Raw genomic sequence first — 13,067 nt, 5'->3', positions numbered from 1 at the left:
GTGAGACGATGCTGGGGCCTAGCAAACACAGGAGTGGATGTTCACAGTCAGCTATTGGATGTATCACAGGGCTCCCAATGGAGAAGCTAGAGAAAGTACCCAAGGAGCTAAAGGGATCTGCAACCCTATTGTCGGAACAACATGATGTACTAACCAGAACCCCGGAGCTCTTGTCTCTAGCTGCATATGTATCGAAAGATGGCCTAGTCGGCCATCAATGGAAAGAGAGGCCCATTGGACTTGCAAACTTTATATGCCCCAATATAGGGGAATGCCAGGGCCAAAAGAATGGGAATGGGTGGTTAGGGAAGTGGGGGGGCGCTATGGGGGACTTTTGGGATAGCATTGGAAATGTAATTGAGGAAAATATGTAATAAAAATATTAAAAATTAAAAAAAATAAAAAATAAAAAAAAACAAAAAAAAAGAAATGTGTGTCAATAGATTCTACTTTTCTATTCTCACTATAAGTAACTTGAAAAATTGCTGTGCTATTTCACCAGTATTGCTTTTTTTATTTTAAATTTTACTAGTTGAATTGTATCCTAAAAATGAGCATTCTTTCTTGCTTTATCTATTTCTTCCCTTACATTCTCCTTGCCTCACTCATTCATCCATCCATCCATCTACTCATTCATCTACATATACCAGTGTGATATACTTATTTTTATTTTATTCCCCTAGTTATGATCCATTAGTATTACTCTTTTGTTGTGCTATCATCCAAGACTCAGAAAATAAGAATGCTACAATATAGTTTATCTCTTGGTCTGCTCCCTCTAATCTTTGAGCCTTACTCTCTTACCTCTAACAGCAGCACTAAGCTATTGCTGGAGTGAACATCTTCAGAGACCAAGGAAATATCCACATCGAACAGAGAATTTTAATGAATATATATATATGCTTATGTAAACATTTAAACATATTATATATATATATATGTGTGTGTGTGTGTGTATATACACACACACATGTAATCTTAAGAGACCTACACAATGAAACATTTTAACAGAAGTTGGTTATTAATATTGAAGGGGGTTATATATAATATCATAGGCCAAAGGAGATTTTATTTGGTTGAGTAGTGTAGCTTTCTCTAGTTCAGTACAAGGAAGAAAGATTTAATAAATTTCCTTGGAAGAAATTCAATGCTAGTGGACCACATCCTTCTTTGCATTAAATTGCTCCTGAGGGAATGTGTGGGGCCTAGGACAATTGCTGAGCTCCAAGATCCCATAAGAGATACAATCTCACATTGACTCTTCTGGGAAATAGACAGGTAAGTCCTCTGGTAGCCCAAGCCTGGAACACTTGAGTTTTACCAGGGTTCTGATGTTGAGAACCAGTTCACTCTGCAGTCCTGATACATGACCTGTGTAGGAATTCCATAGCTACCAAAGAAGGAACCTGCCTGTGATCTTATTAGACTCCACTTGAAAGAGAAACAGCCTCAGAGTCTCAGGGAAGTCTTCAGGTTATATCAATCAACATAGAGGATGAAAGAAGAGGCACCCAGGTCTTTGTGATGGTGGCTGAGACAGACACAGGCAATGTGGTGAGCTCAAAACTGGGAAGGGGCACTATCTGTAATGTAAATAATGTTTATTTCCAGCTCCAAAGAGCAAGAAGAGTGCACAGTTATGATCACTGGATAGTGAAAGCGAAACCAAGTCCTGGCAACTGCAGTGCTTGGAAGGAAAGACAATAGACATCTCAAAGTCTTTCCAGCCAGAAGGCAGGATTCCAAGGAAGTCAGTGCAGTCTACAAGCATTTGGGGGGGGGGGGTCCAAAAGACAGGCTGCAGAGAGTGCTGATTGAGAAGCCTCTGAAGGCTTTGAGAACAAGTATCACAGCATGAGGCAGAGCCATCCCTATGGGCAGGAAGACAGGCAGTGAAAGAAATCTTATCCTTCATATGAAGGAAATCCTGGGTGCATGCTTTAGGGTGACTGTGAGTGCCATACTCTCATCCTAAAGCACACATTCACAAAGGACAGTATTCTGGAGGGGAGAGAGTATATGCTTTGCCTGAGAAGTTTCTTCCTGTGGGAAAGATCCTATATAATAGGGCCTGCATTAAGACAAGTATGTACTTGGCCCATAGAACACAAATGCAGACAGAAAAGGAGTTTTAATTTATTGGTTCTTTGGTCAGTACTTTCCACATAAAGTCAAGGTAACTGGGTTTTTGTTTCATTCATTTCCATGTGTCCCAGTTTCTGAGGGCAGAATGGAGGAGCTGAGCTATGGATGTCCAGCGTTCATAACTTCCAGGCTCAGGAGCCATATGCAGTACTGTGCCTCATTTCATTACTGACATTAGCTCAGACACTGCAGAATCACACTGGTGGAGAAAGGCTTGGTCTTCCATGGGGTGATGAAGCTGGGTTTGTCAAATATTGATAAATCTAAGTAACCGTGGCAAATTATTGTATGTTAAAATACAGACAGTGAAATTTAATTTCAGGCTATCTATCCAGTTCTGGAAAAGCTTTAGAGTCTTTGGGGACTAAGAGGAATTTAATGAAGAAATGGGATAGAGGTTGCTAAAGAGACATCCCATATACAAGAAAGAGTATCAATATCCAGACATGAAGTCTAGGTAAGGGTTAGCAGAAAATCTTCATAGCTAAGGAATTGAAAACTATTGCATTTGGCTAACAGAGCAGACACAATAAAGATGGGACTATTGTGAGAAAAACAGGGGGCAGGTCGCTGGATCACCTGGACTTAGCTATCTCTGAAAGACAAACTGAGGAGGTACAGAGCACGGTCTGTTAGACCACCAGTAAGAAAAGGACCCTGTCAGTGCACAATAGCTAACAGGAGGAGTTGCTCTGGGTCCAAACATGGGCTCTGAAAGGCTATTTCTCTCTCTAAAGTACTTCACATTACAGTCTGCCATTTGAAATCAAAAGTAGTAAAGATCACACTGAGGTTCTGCTGTTTTCTGGTGTGTGACTTTGAGGAAACTCACAGATCTTAACTTCCTCACTCAGCACAGGGTTACAGAAAGGTCAAGTAGTCACTCTGAGGGGATTTAAGATTTAGGGGTTTGGGCATCAGAGTCCATAAAGGGAACCACTGGATTCAGGTCTGTTGTTCTTATTATCTCAACTGGAGGTGCAGGCAGGAACATATAACTCAATATTGCCAGACTGAAATTTAGCTAAGATATGGAAGTATCTATATAGTTTAAAGCTGTTAGCCTATTGCTAGCACACTCTCTCACCTACCTACAAAGTTACCCTGATTTCTGTACCATTGCGTCTGTCTCTCCCTGTTGCTCTCACTGCCTAACTACAGTTCCATCCATTCCACCCCCTCCAAGCCTCTCTGTTTCTGTCTACCTTCTTCTCCCTTGTCTGTCTCCATGTCTCTGCCAGCTTATCTACCTGCCCAAAACTCCTGCTCCCACACTTCCTACCCCCACTCCAGCTTTCAGCTCCTTAATATAAAAAAAGCCAGGGTCCAGACTTAACCAATGACCAGCAGGACAACAGCTGATCCATCTCTTATAACTTGACCTTTGGCCTTGAAAGCTGTTTGTTTGCCCTTCATCAGAGCACCTTGCTTTAATATGATAATCTCATAGAATCATCTTTTGGACAGTTGAAGAACAAGCATTTACATATAAGAAAACAGAGGATGGGTTATAGAAATGACAATACCAAAATCCTGCCAGCACTTAGCTCTCTGCCCCACAGCAATACAGAGACACACCTTCATATAATGTGAAGGAAAATCCTGCCAACAGCTCATTTTACAAAAAGTGTCTCTTTCCTCTGGATAGGGTGATGACTTTTGGATCCTGAAATCTCAGATCTGGCAGAGCCAGGCTTTCAGTGTAGTATAATCCAATGGAGGAGCTGTTCTCACAGGTACCCAGCACCCTGATGTCTCTCCCTAGTGTTCAGATGCTTGGTTGTCGCTCTTAGCTGTTTCTGCCCTTGTCCTTTACTGCTCCAATGAGTGCACTACATTGTGTGCATATTCCCTTGTACACACATCAGTTCTAACATTCTAGCTGCATTAGCATCCTATGTTCCAGAGGCCTACTGTGTTTCTCTCAGACACAGCATGTTACAAGTATATATTGTGTTATCAGTCCGGACAATACACAGTTGTGAACAAGAGATAGGACTTTATCAAGAAAATAGAAGGCAGCATGACTGCCTAACCAAGAACTGAACAAGGATAAAAATAGACATGTTAATTTGGATGTATCTGTGTGTGTGTGTGTGTGTGTGTGTGTGTGTGTGTGTGTGTGTGTGTGTGTGTGTAAGAGTGGGGGAGAGAGATAGAGAGAGAACTAGTGAAAAAAGAGGCCATGGATCTGAAAAAGAACAATGAGAGATACATAGGAGAGTTTGGAGGAGAGGGAAAATGATGTAATTATATTAAAATCTCAAAAGATAAAATAAATAATTTTTAGAAAGGCATTAGAAGAAAGAAAGCAAAATAATCTTAGCATATAGACAGTGACATGAATTTTCAGGTGAGAAACTGGCTTGTTATTTGAAGTTCGCCGTAAGAATTAAGACTACTGATTTAATTGGAACTGTATTTTGATCACATTTTGATTTGAGAGAGGTTAGAATTTTTATGATAATAATCTTTACCCTAGAATATGAGGTATTATCTTTGGTGGTACCATGCTCCCACAGATACAGGCAGAGCTGGTATACCCTGACACCTTCAGGCTGCTAGTTGTCCTGGGTCAGGGTATGAAGGTAGAGCTGGTGCTCCTTGATAGGTGCAGCAGGACTCAGGAGATGTAGGTGAAGTTGTAGCCCTAGAAATGGAGTTCAGAAAGAGCTAAGAGGAACTCTCCACTGCTGGGTTTGTCCAGCGGGGGTGGCAGTCAGGGGGTTGGAGTAGGGGTGTCACCTGGTGGTTGCTGATGACTGCTGGTGTCTGGGACTGTGATTAGATGCATGGAAACAGAAGATGGAGGTCAAAGGTGTCAATACAGACCTTGATTACTGGGTTTGCTTGGGACCCAGCAGGCAGGAGTTTGGGACTTGGAGAAGTCACTTGGTTGGCCCTGGCCACAGCAGCCCTCCAGAGATGCAGATGGAGCTGTGGCCAGGGAAATGGAGTACAGAAGGGACCTACCTCTGAGGTCTTATGCAGTATATGTGTGGTAAGTTAAGTAGGAAATTGGAAATGAAGTGTTTTCATTGGTAGAATTGAAATATGATGATAATGTATATATTTATCTACATGTTTTATTATTTCATTTAGCATTTTCTTTCTTTTCATTTTTTAAATGAGCTCTCATGGAGCTCAGGATAGACTCAAATTCACTATGTCGTAGAGGCTGGCTATTAATTGCTCATCTTTCTAACTCTACCTCCATGAGCTAGAATCACAAGTCCTGCACAACCCTATACCTTTTAAACTCTAGAAAAGAGAGGTGTGGATCTTCTTTTTTCCCATTTCACTGAAGCTTTGAAGAATAGTCTAGATATCACAGGTCTTCACTAAGTAGTTTTATAACCTACTAGAAATATGGTTTCTAAAGGACTGGGAATCATGAAGTGTTGTATTCAGAATACTATGTTTGTGACACTGATGGATCACAGCAGGTGCTGCTCATAGATCCAAGAATGCTTTGCAAGGTATGGCAGACTGAATCAAATGATCTAAGATTTAGATGTAGGTAGTTATGTCCATCTCTTGAGATTGAAAAGTTGTCTGAGTAAGCATTATTACTGTGTTAGTTATTTGGCACTGAACCAAGAGAAGAGTTGGCATTTAGTACCTATAACTCACATGAAAGTAACTGAACAAATCTTCCTTGATTTTCTGCGTATAGTCAAGTAAAGGTATACAACTAGAGACACGTTAGTGAGATAAAAAGCAGAAAACTGTGCAAGAAAAATACTTTATTGGTCGTCATTTACATCTTGCAGAACTTTCAGGAAGAGTATCTTCAGCAGGCTACATTAAGTGTCCTATGTATATACCAGATGGTTATGATAACAACACTGTCATTTTCACTAGAGATCAGAGAAAGGTTTGCTGAGCACTCAACTAGAGTGAAACATCTCAGAAAGCTAACTCAAGACTTTCCAAATTGACTTCTGTGTTCATGGCAAGAGGAAACCAGACCAGCACCTTTGAGTTTCTCCTCTGGGGACTGTCAGAGCAGCCACAGCAGCAACACATCCTCTTCCTGGTCTTCCTGTGGATGTACCTGGTCACAGTAGCTGGGAATTTGCTCATTGTCCTGGCCATTAGCACTGATGTACGACTCCACACACCCATGTACTTCTTCCTTGCCACTCTTTCCTGTGTTGACATTCTCTTCACCTCCACCACAGTGCCCAAGGCCCTAGTGAACATCCACACCCAAAGCAGGACCATCTCCTATGCAGGATGTCTGGTCCAGCTCTATTTTTTCTTGACTTTTGGAGACATGGACATCTTTCTCCTGGCCACAATGGCCTATGACCGCTTTGTGGCTATTTGCCACCCTCTCCACTATAGGATGATCATGAGCTTCCAGCGCTGCTCACTCTTAGTGACAGTCTGTTGGACCCTTACAACCATTGTGGCCATGACACACACCTTCCTCATATTCCGGCTCTCCTTCTGCTCTCAGAAGGTCATTCCAGACTTCTTCTGTGACCTGGGACCCTTAATGAAGATTGCTTGCTCTGAAACCCGGATCAATGAGCTTGTGCTTCTCTTCCTGGGAGGTGCAGTCATCTTAATCCCCTTTTTGCTCATCCTTATGTCTTATATCCGCATTGTTTCAGCCATCTTCAGGCTCCCTTCTGCCCAAGGAAGGCGTAAGGCCTTTTCTACCTGTGGGTCCCACCTTTCTGTGGTGGCCCTGTTCTTTGGGACTGTGATAAGGGCTTATCTATGTCCCTCATCCTCTTCCTCTAACTCAGTGGTAGAGGACACAGCAGCTGCTGTCATGTATACAGTGGTGACTCCCCTGCTGAACCCCTTCATTTACAGCCTGCGAAACAAAGACATGAAGGGAGCACTGGTCAGAATTCTCAAGGGCAAAGTCTCCTTCTCCTGGGCCCAGGGACTTCTGCAGAGAAAGTGAAGATGTCCTCAATTTGCTCTGCTGAGGATCTTTCAGAAATGTCTACCTCGATTGTCTCTTTCTGAACCCCGTGTGTTTTGTCACACTCCATTCCCTGACCCTTCTCTTCAAATTTCTAAAGTTTGAGTAAAATGAAAATGTCTCTTTAGGACTTGATTTGTTATGAATGCCTTCTTTGTGCATTTAATTTATAACATGTGCCTCAGAATGATGGTTTAGTCAATGACAGATTGCATTCAAGACAACTGTTTCTATGGGGACAATTATTCTGGAGCTGAAGACTTGTTTTGTTTTTGTTGTTGTTTTTGCAGTAGTTGTTGTATTTGTCCAAAAGAAAATGAAGATTTTGAAGAATATCATCCTTCAATATTTTGCTCATATCCACTCTCCACCATCCACTTTCTCCAATATTCCCCCACATTCTACTCTCAAATTTATGTCCTCTTCATCTATTGTATATACATTTATACATGAACTCACATGTATATATCTCCTACTAATTCTAATATTTCCCACAAAAAACAAGGGGCTTTGATTGAATACTAGGATGCTGGCAACCTTCCACAGTTGCTTTTCATAAAGAAAATTGATTCTCCCTCATCAGAAGCAGCTGAATGCAAGCAGCTCTTAAACTGTGGGCAGAACCTGGTATGGTCTTGTGCAGGCAACTATAGTTGTTGAAGGCTCATGAGTGTAACATCCCTGCCATGTCCAGAAAACATTATTTTGAAGAGTTCCTCCAAGATCTCTGGCCCTTACACTCTTTCCATCCTCTCTTCCACAGTGGTTCTTACTCTCCTGGGACCTTGTATTTTATTGTCATTACAAACACATTGCCTCCATGCCCCAAAGAGTCTAGCACATGTAGTTATGCACAACACAGAGCACTGATGCTGGTGATAAAAGACTAGGTGGTAACTGTCTATGTATTCACTATATTGTTTGTCATCATTTTAAAGGAAACTCTTTTTACTTACAAAAATCTTCTGTTGAACAATGATCTTTATTCTGCTAAGAGCAGGTTCATACTTGTGTCTACACAGTTCCTTACTTCATCCAGAGGATATTGAGTGGATGACCTGAAGGGTTTATGTTCATGTCTGTACACTCTATGAAGTTCTTGCAATGATGGTACTGTCTGACAGTTTTCAGAATCTGTTCTCAGTTTTGAGATATGTGTGACTGTTCTTTTTGTATCTTTTCTCATGGAGAACTGTATCTTTCAGGATTCATAATTCTAAAAATCTGTGAAGCACTTTGGAACAGGGGAAAGTGGATATTTTCTAGAATTTCATTTATTATTATTTATTAATATTTTATCATATATAATAAAATATATAAATTATATAATATAAATTAACTAGATCAAATTAATTTATAATATTTAAAACATAATAATGAAAATTAAAAATTTAAATATATAAAAGGTTGATTAATGATGTCATGGACAATGGGTTAATGATGAAAATATTCACAAATAAAGTCAATATCAGATGACAAAGACTTTTCAACTTGAATGGAACAAGTACATTTTTTCTCCAAAAGCAGGAAATTATAACTATTTATTGCATAAAAGTTGTAAACTATAAATATATTTGTAGATGTTAAAACAAAGCTTTTTACTTTTAATTAAAAATATTCATGAATACTTTATAATGAGAAGATTATATAATTTTGAGCTCTCCTACTAGGTGAGCCTTAAAATAATTAGATGGGAGTATTAGTTACCATTGGTAATCTTTCAGGGTCAGTCATTGTTGGTAGGCTTTGCAGCTGTGTAGGATTAGTGATTGCTTTCCTCCCTTGCTGCTAGCTTACATAACATAATCCCATAATATGAGAGCTAGTCCTCAGGGAGGAGGATTCAAAGTCACTGTACATTTCAAGTGAAAAAAGGAAAGGGGTTCAAAATTTATAATGACAAATTATATAGATTAGAACGACTGAGAGCAAAGTATAAGGGCACATATGTATGAAAATGCCATAAGGAAACATTACTTTGGATGAGAACTTAAATTAACTTAAAATTAACTTTACTTAAAACAAACATTTTAAGACGTAAGTTTGTCTGATTAAAACTTTATTCGATGTACAGATGTAGCAAATTATTACATGCTACTTTTGAAGAGATATATTTCAGGACAAAATGCCAACGTCAGAAAATAAGGATTATCTAAATGCTCATTCAAATTGATTTATATTTATCCCAGAAACACCAATGCCAGAAAAGTCTAAATAAATACCAGAAGTGTGTGTGTGTGTGTGTGTGTGTGTGTGTGTGTGTGTGCATCTGCACGTGTGCACAAGCATTCATGAGTGGTACATACCCATGTGTGCTCTTTGAGACAGTCTCTCACTGAACTTGGAGAACACTTGCTTGGTTAGACTTCCAGTGAGCCCTGGAGAAGTCCCTGTCCCCACTTTCCCAGGTCTCAGGTTGTGGATGTGGATGTAGGGGATCACACTCAGGTCCTCATGCTTGAACAGCAGACAGTTCACTGACTGAGCCTTCTTTCCACCCACAGTATTAGAGTCTTTAGAGCAAAATTTCTGAGCACAACATTTGATACTTACCTTAGTGTTTTCTTGACACAAATCTAAACAGTGTTAATAATCTATATTTTAAGTCTGAGATAATAATTTGGTGAAGAGGATGAATTTAAAGACTGCAAAGGAATTCAGAGAAACACTTTCTAATCCTAGTGTCACACAAAGATAACTTCAGTCATAATTAGATTCATAATGCTGTATCTAGAAAATATTTGTTTATTTTTTTATTCATTTTTATACTATATATCAATTATAAAAAGGGCTTCAGTTCTTTTCCCTCACCGAACACCAGATCAGGCTCCCCTCTCAGTTTTTTTAGGACTTTTCTACCCATGAATATAATATACTTTGATCATATTAACCCTTTCAGCTACTCCTTCTCATGTATTACTCCCCCTGACTTTTCCCTTTCCACTCCTGGTAGTTCCTTGCAACACCCACTCAAGTGGAGGCTGCATGACAAGTCCAAAAGCTTGGCCACAGTCCTGAAGCAAAAAGTTTCACAGGAACTAGTCTCCTGGAGACCCTCCATCCTATAACATGGATGTGCTCCAGATTTGTCCTTGCAATAGTCTGTAGAAGGTTCTGTGTGCTTTCTTTCAGTATCGTTTTATTATAGGTGCCCCCAAGGAATGATTTGACAAATAGCCAAGTTGGACTGGACGTTGTTTCCTGGCCTCCACCTGTGTCCCAACATCCTAGTCAATCGTTGACCAACCTTGGGCTTAGAATTTCAAAAGAATGTTACTTATTCAGACAAAATGCCTTCAGTGTTGAAAGAGAGATAATGAAAGAAATTAGGCATTGCAGTTTACAGGATAAGAGTTAGAAATCTCAGGGCAAGTTCAACAAAGTAGACCTAGAATTCACATTACAGTCATGTAAGGCAAACTACATTACTTAATAGAAGAAATTTGGTGGGATCCTCTGGTAAATAGAGGTTCCCCACAAACACTTAGAATAACAGCTGAGTTACTCCCATACACAGGAATTTACAGTGGTCTAAAAAAAAAAAAGGTGGGTTGTGGTTTAAGAAGGAACTAGAGTTTTGTGTTATTCACGGAAAGGTAAGCAAGCACAGAACCTCCCTGGTGCATACTTTCACAAAGCCCAGAAGAATAGCATAATTTAGGTGTTTACTAAGGAACCCCTGGTGGTGGGTTATATAATACACTATAATTGTGGCTAGGGTGTGAAGCCCTTGCACCTGGCTCCTAAGAATAAGCTGACTTTAGATAGGGCTAATTTTATGTCAGTTGTAAGCACTGCCTAGTTCCTACCACTTTTATGTATGCATTTTTCTGTTTTGTGTAAAGAGTCATTATACATAGAATGACCTCAGTGTATCTTGCTGTTGTATCACCTAACTTCCCTGTTTTCTTCTGTAATGACCACCTAAGTTTGATGCTTACTTTGAAAGATTACACTCAGATTCAGTACTATCTTGTGTTCATGTCTCTTTATCACTTGCAGACTCCTTGCCCACCTGAGTACCAGAACCTTGATTTTCCCTGAGTTGAAGGACCCCAACTGGGTCTGACCAAGGTAGTTACTCCCCTTAAAAAGTAAAGGGTGGTAGTGGTGGTTGAGGGTTTTTTTGAGGGGGTGTAGTTTTGTTTTGTTTTGTTTTACTTTTTTGTTTTTGTTTTTGGAGGGTTGGGTTTTTTGTTTTGTTTTGGGGGGATTTTTTTGTTTGTTTGCTTGCTTGCTTTGGTTCAGTTTGGTTTTTCACATTTATTTATTGGGGAATTTGCATGTGAACCTCAGTTATTTCCTTTCATCACATGAGTCCTGGGAACGGATCAAAATTATCAAACTCAGCAACTAACACCTCTACCCTCTGAACTATCTTGTTGTCCAAGAAGAAAAATGGTTTGAGCATGTTCATTCTACTAGTGAAATAGATATCCAATAGCAGAGGGTTTTTTTTTTCATTTTATCTTATTTTTTTTTCTTTTTTTTTTTTTTTGGTTTTTCGAGACAGGGTTTCTCTGTATAGCCCTGGCTGTCCTGGAACTCACTTTGTAGACCAGGCTGGCCTCGAACTCAGAAATCCACCTGCCTCTGCCTCCCGAGTGCTGGGATTAAAGGCGTGTGCCACCACGCCCGGCTTATCTTATTTTTTAATTTATTTTTTGCAGACCATATTCCATTCCCTGCCCCCCCCGTCTACATTCCATCTGCTCCAACCCCACATATATTTGCCATCCCACCCTGTCTCCACATGGATGCCCCCACTCCCAACCCCACTTGACCTCTAAACTCCCTGGGGCCTCCAGTCTCTTGAGGGTTAGGTGCATCTTCTCTGAATGAACACAGACCCAGAACTCCTCTACTGTATATGTGTTGAGGAGCTTCTTATCAGCTGCTGTATGCTGTCTGTTTTGTGGTCCAGAGTTTGAAAGGTCTCAGGGGTCCAGATTAATTAAGACTACTTGTTCTCCCACAGGGTCACCCGTCTCCTCAGCTTATTTCAGACTTCCCTAATTCAATAACAGGAGTCAGCAGCTTTTGTCCATTGGTTGGATGCAAATATCTGCATCTGACTCTTTCAGCTGTTTGTTGGGTCTTTTGGAGGACAGTCATGATAGGTCCTTTTTGTGAGCATTCCATAGCCTCAGTAATAGTGTCAGGCCTTGGGACATCCCCTAGAGTTAAATCCCATCTTGGACCTGTCACTGAACCTTCTTTATCTCAGGCTCTTCTCCATTTCCATCCCTGTAATTCTTTCAGACAGGAACAATTAAGGGTCAGAGGTGTGACCGTGGCATGGCAGCCCCATCCCTCACTTGATGTCCTGTCTTCCTACTGGAGGTGGGCTCTATAAGTTCCCTCTCCCAATGGGCAGGCATTTCATCTAAGGTCTCTAGCTTTGAGTAGAGACCTTTTGAGCTGGGAGTACTCTCACCTCCAAGGTCTCTGGTGTATTCTGGGGTTCCCCACAAACTCCTATTTCCTGAGGTTACCTGTTTACATTTCTGCTGGCCCTCAGGGCTTCAGTCCTTTTCCCTCACCCAACACCAGATCAGGTTCCCCTCTCAACCCTGTCCAATTTCCCTCCCAGGTTCCTCCCTCCCTCCCCACTTTTGACTGCTTTCTTCTCTCTCTCAAGTGGGACTCAGACATCCTCACTTAGACAATTTCAAATTGTTGAGTTTTTTTTTAGTTCTATGGACTGTATCTTGTGTATTCTATATTATTATCATTATTTGGCTAATATACACTTATTAGTGAGTACACACCATGCATGTCCTTCTGGATCTGAGTTACCTCACTCAGGATGATATTTTCTAGTTCCAGCCATTATTTGTTATTTTGTTTATTTATTTATTTACATTTCAAATACTGTCCCCGTTCCAGGTTTCCCTTCCATCAGCTCCCCATCCCATTCCCCCTCCCCCTGCCTCGGTGAGGGTGCTCTCCCGCCCACACACACACAGACCCATTC

General features: G+C 40.6%; 1 protein-coding gene across 1 annotated transcript; it reads left to right on the top strand.

The window, feature by feature from the left end:
• Positions 1 to 6,097: 6,097 nt before the first annotated feature.
• On the top strand, positions 6,098 to 7,069 carry LOC147001459 (olfactory receptor 1P1-like). Its single transcript, XM_085829271.1, has one exon. It carries the CDS (start codon positions 6,098 to 6,100, stop codon positions 7,067 to 7,069), a length of 972 nt encoding a protein of 323 aa, XP_085685397.1.
• Positions 7,070 to 13,067: the final 5,998 nt, after the last annotated feature.

This window comes from Mus caroli, unplaced genomic scaffold (genome assembly GCF_978045245.1).
Source record: "Mus caroli unplaced genomic scaffold, Mus_caroli_1 scaffold_13, whole genome shotgun sequence".
NCBI lineage: Eukaryota > Metazoa > Chordata > Mammalia > Rodentia > Muridae > Mus > Mus caroli.
Note: the sequence above shows the minus strand (reverse complement) of the source record. Positions and strands in the feature narration are given on the sequence as shown.